Here is a 13,386-nt window from a genome sequence, read left to right on the forward strand (position 1 = left end):
GCCATGGAGACTATGGCTGAGCACTGGGCCCAGAGCGCTGTTAGATACAAGGAACTTGCAGGCTAAGCCAGAGGTCACACGATGGTCTCACCCACACAGCACCTTCTTTTCATTCTACCAAGGAGCCTAGGGGGTCTGTCACAGTCCAGTGCTTGGGGCAGGGTGGTTCATGGTGACAAGAAGGGTCGCTTGGTGACCTCTGTTTTGGCCACAATTCCTAGCTAGCTCAAATTGACTTACAAGAAGCATGTATGAGTGGCTGAGGACATTTTGTGTATGTTACCAGATGTGTGTCCTGGGCATTCAGCAGGCAGAGGCCCAGGCCTCTGCGGAACACCCTACATTCCACAGGTTGGCTCCCTAGGATGGTTTGAATAGGAATAGCCCCCAAAGACTTGTGTGTTTGAATGCTTGGCCTATAGGGAGTAGCCCTTATCGTGCGATGATAAGGGCTAAACATCTTAAACTGTAAGTTAGCCCCAATTAAATGTTTTTCTTTATAATAGTTGCTTTGTGGACAGTGGTGGCGCATGCCTTTAGTCCCAACACTCAGGAGGCAGAGGCAGGCAGATCTCTGTGAGTTTGAGGCCAGCCTGATCTACAAGAGCTAGTTTCAGGACAGCCATGGCTGTTACACAGAGAAATCCTATCTCAAAAAATTAATTAAATAAATAAGTAAAATCATTTTTATAAATATATGACTTCCAGTTTAGTATTTTTAATGGGATTTCTGGGTGTGAAAATGAGTGAGTCTCTGGTTCTTGGGCCTTCTCTTGGTTTGTCCTATCCTTCTTCAATGTGATAGTTTTTGTTTTATCTTATTATATCTTATTTTGTTATATCTTTAAGAAATAAATGAATAAATGAAAGCCTAGCCAAAAAAAAAATAGTTTCTGTGGTCATTGTGCCTATCCACAGCAATAAAACCTAAGACACTTGCCCTAAGAGAGTGTGAGGACAGAAACCACTCCATAGCCACAGGGGAAGGAAGCGAACCAGGACCTTGATAATCTAGAACTAGACTATCAAATATACAGTTCCCACGCTGCCAGTGATTGAGCCCACAACTCTCCAGCCAGCCATTCTGCTCCACATCTATGGGGCCCAGAGACTGGCTCCTTCCTGGCTCTCAGGCATGTGACCCATGACTGTCACAGGGGACCCATGGCCATAGGATTTATTGAAAGATGGACATGTGACCTGGATAAACCAATAAGACTCCAGCAGGGACTCAAAAGCAAGATTGCCTTAAAGAAGAACTCTCTCCTCATGGCGTTGGGAAGAGGGCAAGGACATTGGTGGGACGGGTGGGGCTTTGAAGCCACCTTGGCACAGTGGGGAGTTCAGAAAAACTCAGGGCACTGCCAGTGAGAACATCAACAAAGGCAGATTTGTGTTGTGCAAGCTCAAGGATCAAGACCCGAATGTAACTACCATGGACCTCTTTTGGCCATATGAACCATTCAATTCCCTTTGTGCCTAAGCCACTTTGAGCTGGATTTGTTTTTAAAAACAAAAACAAACTTCAGTGAGGTCTAAGAACAAACTAGAAAAACATCTAGACCAGCAATTCCCACAGCATTCCTTCTCCCTGCCAAGCAAGAACTCCGGGTCAAACTGCTCTCAGAGCCAGGCAGCCCAGAGCGAGCTGACTGCTCCCTGCACTTCGCAAGTTCAGGGGATTTATATATATTCAGACCAGACGTGAGCCTCCACGAGGAGGAAGCTGCTCAGCGTTCTTCAGCTCAGCTATGGTGTGGGGTTTCACTCTGAAACATGACTGCGCTTCCCCCAACACATGTGAACTTTCGGGCTGAGCCTCTCTAAGTCTGCAAACATTTCCCGCCACTCAGCATTTCCACCGGCTGGGGATCTGGTCCCTTTGCCTCCTCTGTGGTGGTGGTGGGGGGGGGGGGGGAGCCAAAGGAACTGGATCCCTCCAAGGAGAAAGGGCTATAGAGAAGTGGTTCTCAACCTGGGGGGGGGGGAAGGGGGTCACATGACCCTTTCACAGGGGCCACATATCAGATATTTACATCACAATTCATAACAGTAACAAAATTACAGTTATGAAGTAGCAACAAAGATAATTTTATGATTGGGGGTCATCACAACGTGAGGCGCTGCATTAAGGGGTTGCAGCGTTAGGAAGACTGAGAACCACTGCCCTAGAGGAAACTATTTTCCAGCTTCACCCAGATGTGTGAGGAGTCCAGTGTCTCCGCCCCACAGCTCTCTAGTGCCCCCTGCAGACCGGGAGCTATTCATGCCTCCATTCTCTCTATCAGAATTGCGGTTTGGAGTCTAGATTCCTCTTTTAAGACATTTGCCACACATCCTTTGCCTCTGAGGCAAGGACCAGTTTAAAAAGACATGAGACATCAGGGAGTCTCTGAACGCAGTGGCCAGCACAGGAAACAAGCAGTGCTGTGGACCCGAGTCACCCTCAGCCTCCCCTGCAAGTGCCGCTAGGCAAGGACGGCCGCTTCTCCGTGGTGATTGGAGGAAATGTTGGCGATGACTCTCTGCTCCCCGCTGGATGCAGCCACAGACTCAAGCATCAAGAAGACACCGAGGCAAGCGATGATGCAGCATCCCCAGGCTCTGGAAGGCATATCTCTTACGTCAGGCTCTCACAGTCCACCCTAGATGGCAACATTGCCTCCGGTACTTTGGATGATTGACCTGGACCCAGGTCATGACTGTATGTCATCACATGACTGATGACCAGCCAGGGGACAGCAAGAGGGTGGGTAGATTGCTCAGAAGACAGTGTCAAGCAGAGAGGTGGAAAACCTGGGAGCTTCATCCACCCATCCACCCCTCTCTTTCCCTCTCTCTCCCTTTCTCGTTACTGCTCTCCTTTTCTTCCTTCCTTCCTTCCTTCCTTCCTTCCTTCCATCCATGTGACCTGCTTTGGGAATCTGATTATGTGTCCTTTGGGTCCGAAATTAGAAAGAAAAGTTCACAGACGGAAAAACAAGGACAGCAGACACAGACAAAAGACAACAAAGGGAAGAAGCCTGGGTCGTGGGATCAAATGACACCTTGCTGAGGACACACCAAACCTGCTGTGCAACCTCGGGGAGCCAGCTGGACCTCTCTGGGCATCCATGCTCTCATTTATGAAATGGGAATCACATGGGGCAAGGACCCCATGAACGGCATATGAACGGTGAAGCCCTCGTGTGTGACAATGATCCCTGTCCTAAACAGCATCCTGGGTGACTCAGGTTCCCCAGCTGTCCCACCAATGTCTCATCTGAAACTGTCTTCCCCAAAACCCCAGCAAACTTGTGCCGCTCTTTTGTGGGCCGTCTGGAGTCCTTCTGGCCCTGTCACTGCAAACATCGTCTCCCTGGGTTGACATGCGCTCCTCTCAGGAACACTGGGGCCTTTCAGAGGGCCCAGCCTAATGCCATCCCTAGATTTGGCCTCCTAAGATCCTGGTAGGGGTGACAGACATATCTGGGGAACTACTGCTGGGGAATGCTTGGACACCTCCCGAGAAGTTACTGAGGCCGCCTTTCCATGTTTGCTGTTGTTCCACCTGTGACAAGCGTGCACTCTGCACGGCGAGGCTCCTGGGACCTTGTTCTGCATGGCAGGCTGGAATGCCGTGTGCTTTTCACAGGTTCGGCACTGAATTCCCAGCACTGGTTCTGGTGGTGACCTCTCCCCTCTGGACTCCAGGCTCTTGACCTACTCGTTGGCACTGTTCAGGGTGGACTGGTCTCAAAAACCCCAAGCCAGTGCTTGGCATTTGTTTTGGCTAGTTTTCGGACAACTTGGCACCAGCTAGAGTCAACAAGGGGAGCCTCGGTTGAGAACGCCATAGGATCCAGCTGTAAGGCATTTTCTTAATTAGTGATTGCGGGGGGTGGGGTGGGGTCCAGCCCATGGTGGGTGGTGTCATCCCTGGGTTCATGGTCCTGGGTTTTATAAGAAAGCAGACTGAGCAAACCACGGGGAGCAAGCCAGTAAGCAGCACCCCTCCATGGCCTCTGCATCAGCTCTTGCCTCACGGCTCCTGCCCTGCTTGAGTGCCTGTCCTCACTGTCTCTGAAGAGGAACTGTTACATGGGCCTGTGAATGAAATAAACCCTTTCCTCCCCAAGTTGATGTTTGGTAGTGGTGTTTCATCACAGCAGTAATAACCCTAATGCGGACAGCATTTAAACCAGCCAAAGGTAGGAAGCTGGTTATTACCACAGCGTCACCCAGCAGACCCTGATTAATAACCCACCACCACACAGAGGCTGAGCTGGTGTCCTAAATAAAAATGCAGAGGAAGGCAGGCCTGGAACAGGCTTCGTTGGGGTCTCGCCCCAGATGATGGGGGGAATCACAGAAGACATCAAGTTCAATAGAGAACAATAAACCTCGTGACATCTCTCAGGGCTGAGTTGGTAATCAAATTCCAGCTGGCTCCATCAAAATGCAGGCATCACAGTCCCTGTCTCCCTGGGGACACAACCTGTTCCCCTCGCTTCCACAAACCCCTGTCCCCCAGCTCAGGAAGCTGCTGTCAGCAAACCTGTAACTGACTCCATGCCTCCCCGCCTCACCTCAGCTTCCACACAGCATTAGATTTGTAAAAGCTTCGGTTATGTGCAGGGTGAAGCACCGCCAGGGAGTGATCTGAGGGGAAGCGGCTATGTTTCCTGGGGTCTCTGCCTGCAGCCGGGTCTTCTGGGCCAGTTCTAATTCCTTCTTCATTAGGGGCTGGGGGCTAAAAACCCTGCTGCCTGCAGACTGACTGCACTTAGGCCCGAAGCCAACCTAGCCCTGGCAAGATGAAAGACACAGTTCACGGGCTCCTGACGAAATTAATTAAAGGCAGGATGGTGGGAAGATGGATGGAGGCTGCGGGGGTCAGAGCTGCCTGGAGTTCTGTTTGTAGAGAGCTTGTATCAAAGCTGCAGACTGAGTTCTGTGAGGACCACATGTGTGGGCATCAGAAGATGCCAGGTCCTGCCACAATGGGAAGCAAGATGCCCTGCCTCCTCAGTTTTCAAAGGGACTTTGCCATTGTAAGTAATGTCCCTTGGTGTTTCAATATTGACCAATAGCTCGTTTTTCTCCAGTACTGGCAGACCAAGTAAAATATTCCTCCAGGATAGATAGAGTAGATTGTCACACACTCGCACACCAATGAACACCCATTCACAATCCGATCACACACCCATCATACCACACACCACTCACACACCAATCACACACCTATTCACACACCCACTCACACACTCACAACCCACTCATATACCCATCACACCACACACCCACTCACACACTCACAACCCACTCACACACCCATCACAGCACACACTCACTCACACATTCACAACCCACTCACACACCCATCACAGCACACACTCACTCACACACTCACAACCCACTCACACACCCATCACACCACACACTCACAACCCACTCACACACCCATCACACCACACACTCACTCACACACTCACAACCCACTCACACACCCATGACACACCTATTCACACACCCACTCACAACCCACCCACACACCCACTCACAACCCACCCACACACCCATCACACCACACACTCACAACCCACCCACACACCCATCACACCACACACTCACAACCCACCCAAGCATTCTATCAGTCCCGAGCACCTGGCCCTCTCTACCAGAATGGCCAGTTTCCATGAAGAAATTAGTAAGTTACAGTAGTTAGTCATCCACGTCTACTTCTAGATCTTTCCTAACTGAAGTCAGAAGTCACAGGAAGGAACCACCCTCCAACTAGGACGATCAGGGGACCTGAGGGAGCAGGTCACATTTGAACCAGCCTTCCTGAAGGGATGGAGAGCAGGGGACGCCCAGCCTGTGCCATACATATACTGAAACTGTAAGCAGTCAGGCTGAACAGGAACAGTGATAAACTAAGTAGTCACACTGAGTGGTAACCGTGGGGACAGTGGGTACCAGCTGCATGGCCTGCAGCCATAGGAGGTAGCTGCCCACCCACATCCTCTGCTCGCAGCTCTCCTGGGAATCCTGAGGAAAGTGTCAAGTGTCAACGCCTCCACGTTGGTCTCAAACAAATGACACTTGCCAACGCGAAGCGCACACAGTAAACACGGTTAATCTGCTGTTTGCATAATGAGGGCTGAGGAAATTAAACCCATTTGAAGGGAAGTAGAAATAAGCAGCAGGTCCCTGACGCCTGGCCCGTGTTTTATAACAATTGCGAAAGCGGTGGGTGCCCATCCTCAGGGTGACACTGGCAGGAAGCGGATCCACTGTGCTGGCAGGGGCTCCTTGGGATGGGCAAGAGTCAATACAGCCAACAAGCCAAGACCAGGACGCTGCACTGGCTGTGGCCCAGTGAGACTACGGGTGATAAGGATGGGACTTTTGAAACTTCCAAAGTCCCTGTAAACTTTCCTACGTGTGTGCAGCAGATTGAGATAAACAATCTCACGGACATCTACAAAATCCATGTAAGAATAGGGAGGCCAGGGACACTTGAGTGGTTTACCTGCTTAACTGGCTGGTGACACAGAGAAAGCTCAGCCCTTCTCTTGCTCCCCAGCCCAGGCCTGCAGGATATTTGTGGGAGATAGAGCCAAAATCCCTAGCCCTCAGCTCTACATTAGAAAGATCCATTCCAAGGAAGCCATTGACGCCCACACTGCTTGCCCGCCTCCAACCCTAGGCCGAAGGGTGCTCATCTATACAGATGTGGCAGCTATCTGTGTCCTACCTCAGCTGACTCTTGGGATAGAGAGGAGCTCTGCAGATCAGAGGCCACTGTCCCTTCCCAGAGACCTACGAAGAACAGCATGACACCAGGTGGACACTGTCCTCCTTCTGTCCCTGCTCTCCCATGCCCTGCTAGGAAAGGCCAGTCCAGGACCAGCGTCAAGCAGTCCAAGCAACAGAGCAGCGAGCCAGCCGACAGGTGGACACTTGAGGAGGCTTGGAGCCCTGAGCGAGCGCATCCCAAAACACCAGACCCTCAGCAAAGGTTCTAAAGTCATACAGGATCGCAGAAAAAATGTGGCCTGCGCAACTGCCTGGGAAGGGGCCGAGGTCATTGAAGATGCTGAAAGAACTAACTAAAGCCACCAGCAGAGTGTGACGGGCGGGCGAGGTCTCTTCAGGGTATCAGAGAGCAGATGGGAATTTTTGAAAAAATGAAAAAGAAGAAACGAGGATCAAATGGGCACTCTGGAAGCAAAAAGTATAATCGCTGAAATGGAAACTCCACTAGAGGAGCCAGCAGGGGCCAAGCAGCAGGAGGAAGAGTCAGAGGACTCAAACACCACGAAAACTTCGTGACTTGAAGATCAGAGGAAGCAGGAGCCAACAGAGTCCCCAGAGAAACGCAGACACACAGGACTTCGGGCAGGCACCAGAGAGTGCCAGAGAGGAGACAGAGTGAAGCAGGTGTCTGAAGACACCGTGGCCGCCGCTTCAACAGCTGATAAGGTCCAGGAAGAACGCCAGAGAACGCGGGAGGGAGGCAGCCTGGACACGACTGAGTGCAAAGGCTGAAAGGAAGTGAAACCGCTGGACACCACGGGAGAAAAGCAGCCCTTCAGCTCCCGGGCCTGGATAAAGAGCAGACTTCAGAGCCAGCCATGGAGACAGAGGCAATGAGGGGCCACAAAGTGCCCCAGGGGAAAGAATCTGCGCCCTGCATGACTGCCTTGTAAAATGAAGGTGAGACAGACATTCCCAGATAAACACCCATCTGAGCATGTGCTCAGAGGGCCTGCCTCACCAGCCGCAGGCACCAAAGGCAATGACATGCACAGATATGCACATCAGTGCAGGCACAAAGACACATGCATGCAGACGTACAGAAACACACACGCGCAGAGAGACACACACCTACGCGCACAAATGCACGCACACGCATAGAAACACAGACCTACACACACAACAGCGCTGATAAATTATGGAATTATCAGCAACAATAGAGTTGTGTACCCTCTTTTTTTCCCCTCAATTGAGTTAAAAAGCAATAATATCAAATGACATTTATAGAGCCTGCATTATTAGGCCCATAACAAATAGAAATACAATAAGCTTCCGAGGCATACAGGGGAGGGAGAGTGACAAAGCTGTGTTGGGGCACGGTGACAAGGCAATTCAGACTGATGGCAATTCAGACTCACAGGGACAAACGCAGAGGAGCAGACACAGTGCATCCGATGGATAACAGGACAAAAGATGGGTACACAACCCATCTCCTCTCCCGGCCTCTTTTAGAGAGGTGAGGTTGATAAAGTAATATTACAGCCTCCCCCCCCCCACCCTGTAGTTGTGATATGTGTAGCAATAACCACAGAAAGAGGGATAAAGTAATAGAACCACTTAAAAGCAGCGTTTCCGTGTTGCGCTGTAATTTATTAAGAACATAAAATAGATTTTAATATGCTGAAATGCATATAATAAGCACGGGGGCAACCACTAAGAAAACAACCCAGAAAAAAGCGGCGGAAAGCTCATTAGGAGAATTAAAATGCTGCGCAGGAAAATACCCACTTAACTCAAAAGAAGGCGAAAGGGGGGAAACAGGAAACAGGGCAAGTGACGTCACTACCTCACCTCAAAGAGCTGGAAGAGCAACTAGAGGAAAGATCTAGGCCAAAACAGAGAGCTCGGATGTCACCTTGAGACAACTAAGCCTGACACCGAGAGAACACACATTCCAACAGCAGACAGCACATTCTTCCCAAAGTGACAGAACATTAATAAGCCAGGAGACAAACCTCGCTATGTTCAAAAGTCAAAGCATCTTCACCGGTGCCAACCCCACAACCTGATCTGCCCAACCCTATCCCATCTCCACCTGAATTCATCCCATCCCCACCTGATCCCATCCCATCTCCACCTGAACCCATCTCCACCTGATCCCATCCCATCCCCACCTGATCCCATCCCATCCCCACCTGATCCCATCTCCACCTGAACCCATCCCATCCCCACCTGATCCCATCCCATCCCCACCTGATCCCATCCCATCCCCACCTGATCCCATCCCATCCCCACCTGATCCCATCTCCACCTGATCCCATCCCATCCCCACCTGATCCCATCCCATCCCCACCTGATCCCATCTCCACCTGATCCCATCTCCACCTGATCCCATCCCATCCCCACCTGATCCCATCTCCACCTGATCCCATCCCATCTCCACCTGATCCCATCCCATCTCCACCTGATCCCATCCCATCTCCACCTGATTCCATCAGATCTCCACCTGATCCCATCCCATCCCCACCTGATCCCATCTCCACCTGATCCCATCCCATCCCCACCTGATCCCATCCCATCCCCACCTGATCCCATCTCCACCTGATCCTATCTCCACCTGATCCCATCCCATCCCCACCTGATCCCATCTCCACCTGAACCCATCCCATCCCTACCTGATCCCATCAGATCTCCACCTGATCCCATCCCATCCCCACCTGATCCCATCTCCACCTGATCCTATCTCCACCTGATCCCATCCCATCCCCACCTGATCCCATCTCCACCTGAACCCATCCCATCCCTACCTGATCCCATCAGATCTCCACCTGATCCCATCAGATCTCCACTGGATCCCATCCCATCCCCACCTGATCCCATCCCATCTCCAACGGATCCCATCCCATCTCCATAAGACCAGTCTCATCTCCCCCAAACCCTGTCCCACATCCACCTCCTCTGCTTCACTGCCACTAAGACCCACTCTACCCTACCTGCCCCACTTCTGCTTGACCCACCTCATCCCTCCCTACTTATCTTAATTGGCTCTACCCCTGCCACCTGCCCCACCCCTACCACATAGCCCAGCCTATCCCTGCCATCTGCCCATCCCTCTACATACCCCAGCCTATCCCATAGTAGTAGAGATGCTTGCTGTCCTCTGACCCGAAGACCTTGATCACCATGCTGTAGAGATGCAGGCCCTCTACCATCATCCAAGCAAAGGCACTCAGGAAGAAGTAGTGCAGGAGGACGGCCAGCACCTGGCATGGGACCTGGGGGTCAAACAAAGATGCAGGGTGAGACCACGAGGTGCCCAGCAGCCCTGCTGAGGTTTTTCTTCCCTGTGTCTATTTTTCCTGGACGCCTCTAGTCACATGACTTCATTTTCATCCCAAGGAGCTGAGGCTCGGTTTCTCAGTCCAAAGTTGTTCTACAACCTCTGATTCTGTCACTCCCCACCCATGCCCACTCCTAACACATTCCCTCCCTGGTGTCCTCTGAAGAGACACCTGGGTGCAGAGGGACAGCCGCAGGGTGAGGATCAGCACCTACTCACCGTGCCAGGCTCCATACGGAAACTGATGAGCAGCAGGACCTGGGCCACCAGGACAGCAAAGGACAGGTTGGCATGGATGTGGTAACGCTGGTTCCGAATGGTACTGACAGAACTGGAGACAGAGGGGCCAGTGTGAGTCCCCGAGCTCAGCCTCAACATCCTATCCCCATTCTGGTCCCCTCCCTACTTCTCTTTGAGACACCATGGGTATCTTTATAGGCCCTACTCCTCCATGCTGTCGCTCCCTTCTTGGACCCTCAGCTGCTCCCTTTCACTCTTGGCTAGCATCCCAGCTCCTTTCATAAACCCAACCACCCTGCACAGCCTGAGCCTTTCTGGCATTCCAATGGCTCTTCTAAATTCCCTGGGTCCTCTTCTGTTCCACACCCTCCACCCTGGGGAGGGGGCGGGTGGGGACATTAATCTGAATTCTGAATCAGAACCTGCAAGAATATGCACCTCGTAACATCATGGACATCATCGAGGATAGCAGGGAGGGAAGGAGCCGCTTGGATACAGGAGAATGGTTGCGGGGCCTGCCACCCTTTTATAGCCATTCCTGGCAGGGCTCTGCCTGTAGTCTTGGATGGCAACCAACAGGGAGAGCTTCCTAGCCTCCCAACCCAAAATGCTCACCTCTGCACTGTCTCCTTGTGCATGGCAGACTGCACAAGAAAGCATTTAGTTATTCCTTGGCTTTCTTGGTTATTGATGGGCCCCATCCAAAGGCATTTATGCATGACTTGGCCTCAAAACCAGACATCATAGCTTGCTGAGGAGGGGAGAGTCAAGATTGCCTGTGCTCACTCTTGCCTGACTCAGATCCCCCCACCCCCCCCGAACTCCTCAAGTGTTGATATGGGGTTTTCCAGACCTTTCAAGTGTGTCTAAAGCCTGCTAACGCCACTCCATGGGCTTTGCTATTTCTTTGTATCTTCCCTGCACATCAGATTTTGAAAGTGAGCATCACTGGGAGAACAGCCACGTAGTCACATCTGTACTCCACCTAGCAGGGCTCAGACACACCCCCAGGGTCTTCAAAGTCAGAGAGGGGTATGACCAGAGTGACAGGATGCATAGACATTTCCAGTAAGTTGCTAGACCTCCTGGGGACACGGGGAGAGGGTGACTCACGACAGTACTGCAAAGGTGACCAGTGTGGCAGCCAGGCAGAGGACTGACAGAGAGCAGCCAACGTAACTGATGGACGACAGCGCCACCTGGTGTCCACGTGAGAGCTGCAGGAATAAAACAAGGTGTGGGCGGCTGGCCTTCTACCCCATTCCATGACTGGGAGGGGTACCACGTGATGCCATAGTGATGCTGACCACCATTGCCCTGTGATGCTGACCACCAAGACCAGCCTCCTGCCCCAACCGCAGGCAGAGGGATATGCCACAGTGGACTTCAGGGTTGACATTTCTTACACTTCAGGTTGCTATGCCGGATCTCCTGGATTCCTGACTTAGGCTACCTGACCTATTCTATGACAACACCCCCAGGCTCAAGACAATCCATCCATGTCTGAATAAGTGGCCCAGGGTAACCAGAGACATATGTCTCCCCTGGCTATGAAATGCAGGAAATAACAGTGAGGAACTTGAAGAGGGGAAGGGTCAGTGCATTCATAGACATAAAGGCCTCATGCTAGGAAGACTACATACACACAGCGTGTTGGTTGAAAGGCTCTTCTGATGCACAGAAAGTCAATACCCTCTCTGGCCCTCAGTTCAAGAGCATTGCTAGTCCCCAAATTGACAGTCACCATATGCTAGTCTTCATTGGCAGGCACACGCCACCCTTTGGGACTTTCTCTTGAGTGGACACCCATGTAGTCACCTAGGCTGACGTCTGTTGTAGTAGAGCATCTTTCATGGCATAACAAGACATGTGTAAACAGAATGCACCCAACTAGAGTCTAGCAACCTTGACCTGAGTGTCCCATCCACGCCCTAGCAACCGGTACCCATCTCTATTCGGTTGAGGCTGGTTCTTTCCCATCTGTGGCTCTCAGGGATGGTGTCCCAGCTGCAGTGGATGCCAAGGTCCCTCCATGCAGAGTTTTGGCCCTGGATAGAGCCCAGGTATAGCCAGACCTTGAGAGACACCATAGTTCCCTGAGCAGTTCTAGCTTGGCGACTGTCTGTCATCTTAATCAGCTTTATAGCATTTGTTGACCACAGGCAGGAGCCTGGCTAGGGCTGACCCCGGACTGTCAGCCTTCTGTGTCCCATGGAGAAGGATGCAAAGCACAAACAGAGGTGGGCATGAGCCACTCGGCTGCTGTAGCAGGACAGAGATGCCACCCGGCCACTGTGGCAGGATGGAGATCCCATGACCTCCCCCTCCAGCTCAGGTCACCTCATGAGAGTCAACTAAGGGGTCCAGGGCTCCAGCACCTCCTCCTAGGACCCAGGAGTCTCTGTGTCTCCCATCAGCCACCTGGCTTACCAGGAAAGCAAGGCATATTTGCCCTTCACAGTGAACAAAATCCAGGACTTTCATCGAAAGCTCAGGGCTGATGAAGCGACTAAGATGTCAATCACGACAGGGAACTACTTTCCTGGCTATAGGGCAGAACCCAGGGCCTGGGGTCTTAGTGGGAACTTGAGCCATAGCAGGATACAGTCACTCTCCCAAGAGGCACTTGTAGCCCACAGAGGGAAAAAACTATCGGACTCTTTCCCCATCATCTGAGCTGGCTGTCAGAAACTAAGGTCAGCCTGCAGTGCAAAGCCAGGCAGGGATGGATAAGAAACCCTTGGACCAAAAACCTGTGACATAGGTTCTCAGGACTGAGTCCTTTATAAACACCAGTCACCAGAAGAAAAGGACCCTTTCCCTGAGCTGGAAAGCCCTGACCCCAAATTGCTGGGGAAAGAAGTAACTGCAGGCAAAGTTCCCCCCTGCCTTCAGAAGCATAGCCAGGCAGCTTAAGATAGCGGCATGGGTTTTAACATTGAAATTCTTGGGCTTCAGGTTTACCAGGAGGACAGCACCCAAAAGAGGAGGTGAAGGGGTGTGTAACATATCACCCTTGTTTGAAATGGCTAGAGAGACAACCACCACTAAAACATGCCCCCATG

At 51.7% G+C, this 13,386-nt stretch overlaps 1 protein-coding gene across 1 annotated transcript in view; it reads right to left on the reverse strand.

Annotated features, from left to right (window-relative positions):
* Window positions 1-13,386, reverse strand: part of Adgrd1 (adhesion G protein-coupled receptor D1) — a 117,974-nt gene that overhangs the window by 15,556 nt on the left and 89,032 nt on the right. Inside the window, exons 16-18 of the mRNA XM_041648529.1 lie at window positions 11,435-11,538; window positions 10,301-10,412; window positions 9,863-10,016 (exon numbers count right to left, since the gene is read on the reverse strand). Coding sequence (XP_041504463.1) covers window positions 9,863-10,016; window positions 10,301-10,412; window positions 11,435-11,538 — 370 coding nt within the window. The remainder of the gene's footprint in view (window positions 1-9,862; window positions 10,017-10,300; window positions 10,413-11,434; window positions 11,539-13,386) is intronic.

This window comes from Microtus oregoni, unplaced genomic scaffold, assembly GCF_018167655.1.
Source record: "Microtus oregoni isolate MIOR12 unplaced genomic scaffold, Mior012 000003F_ref0000135, whole genome shotgun sequence".
Taxonomy (NCBI): Eukaryota; Metazoa; Chordata; class Mammalia; order Rodentia; family Cricetidae; genus Microtus; species Microtus oregoni.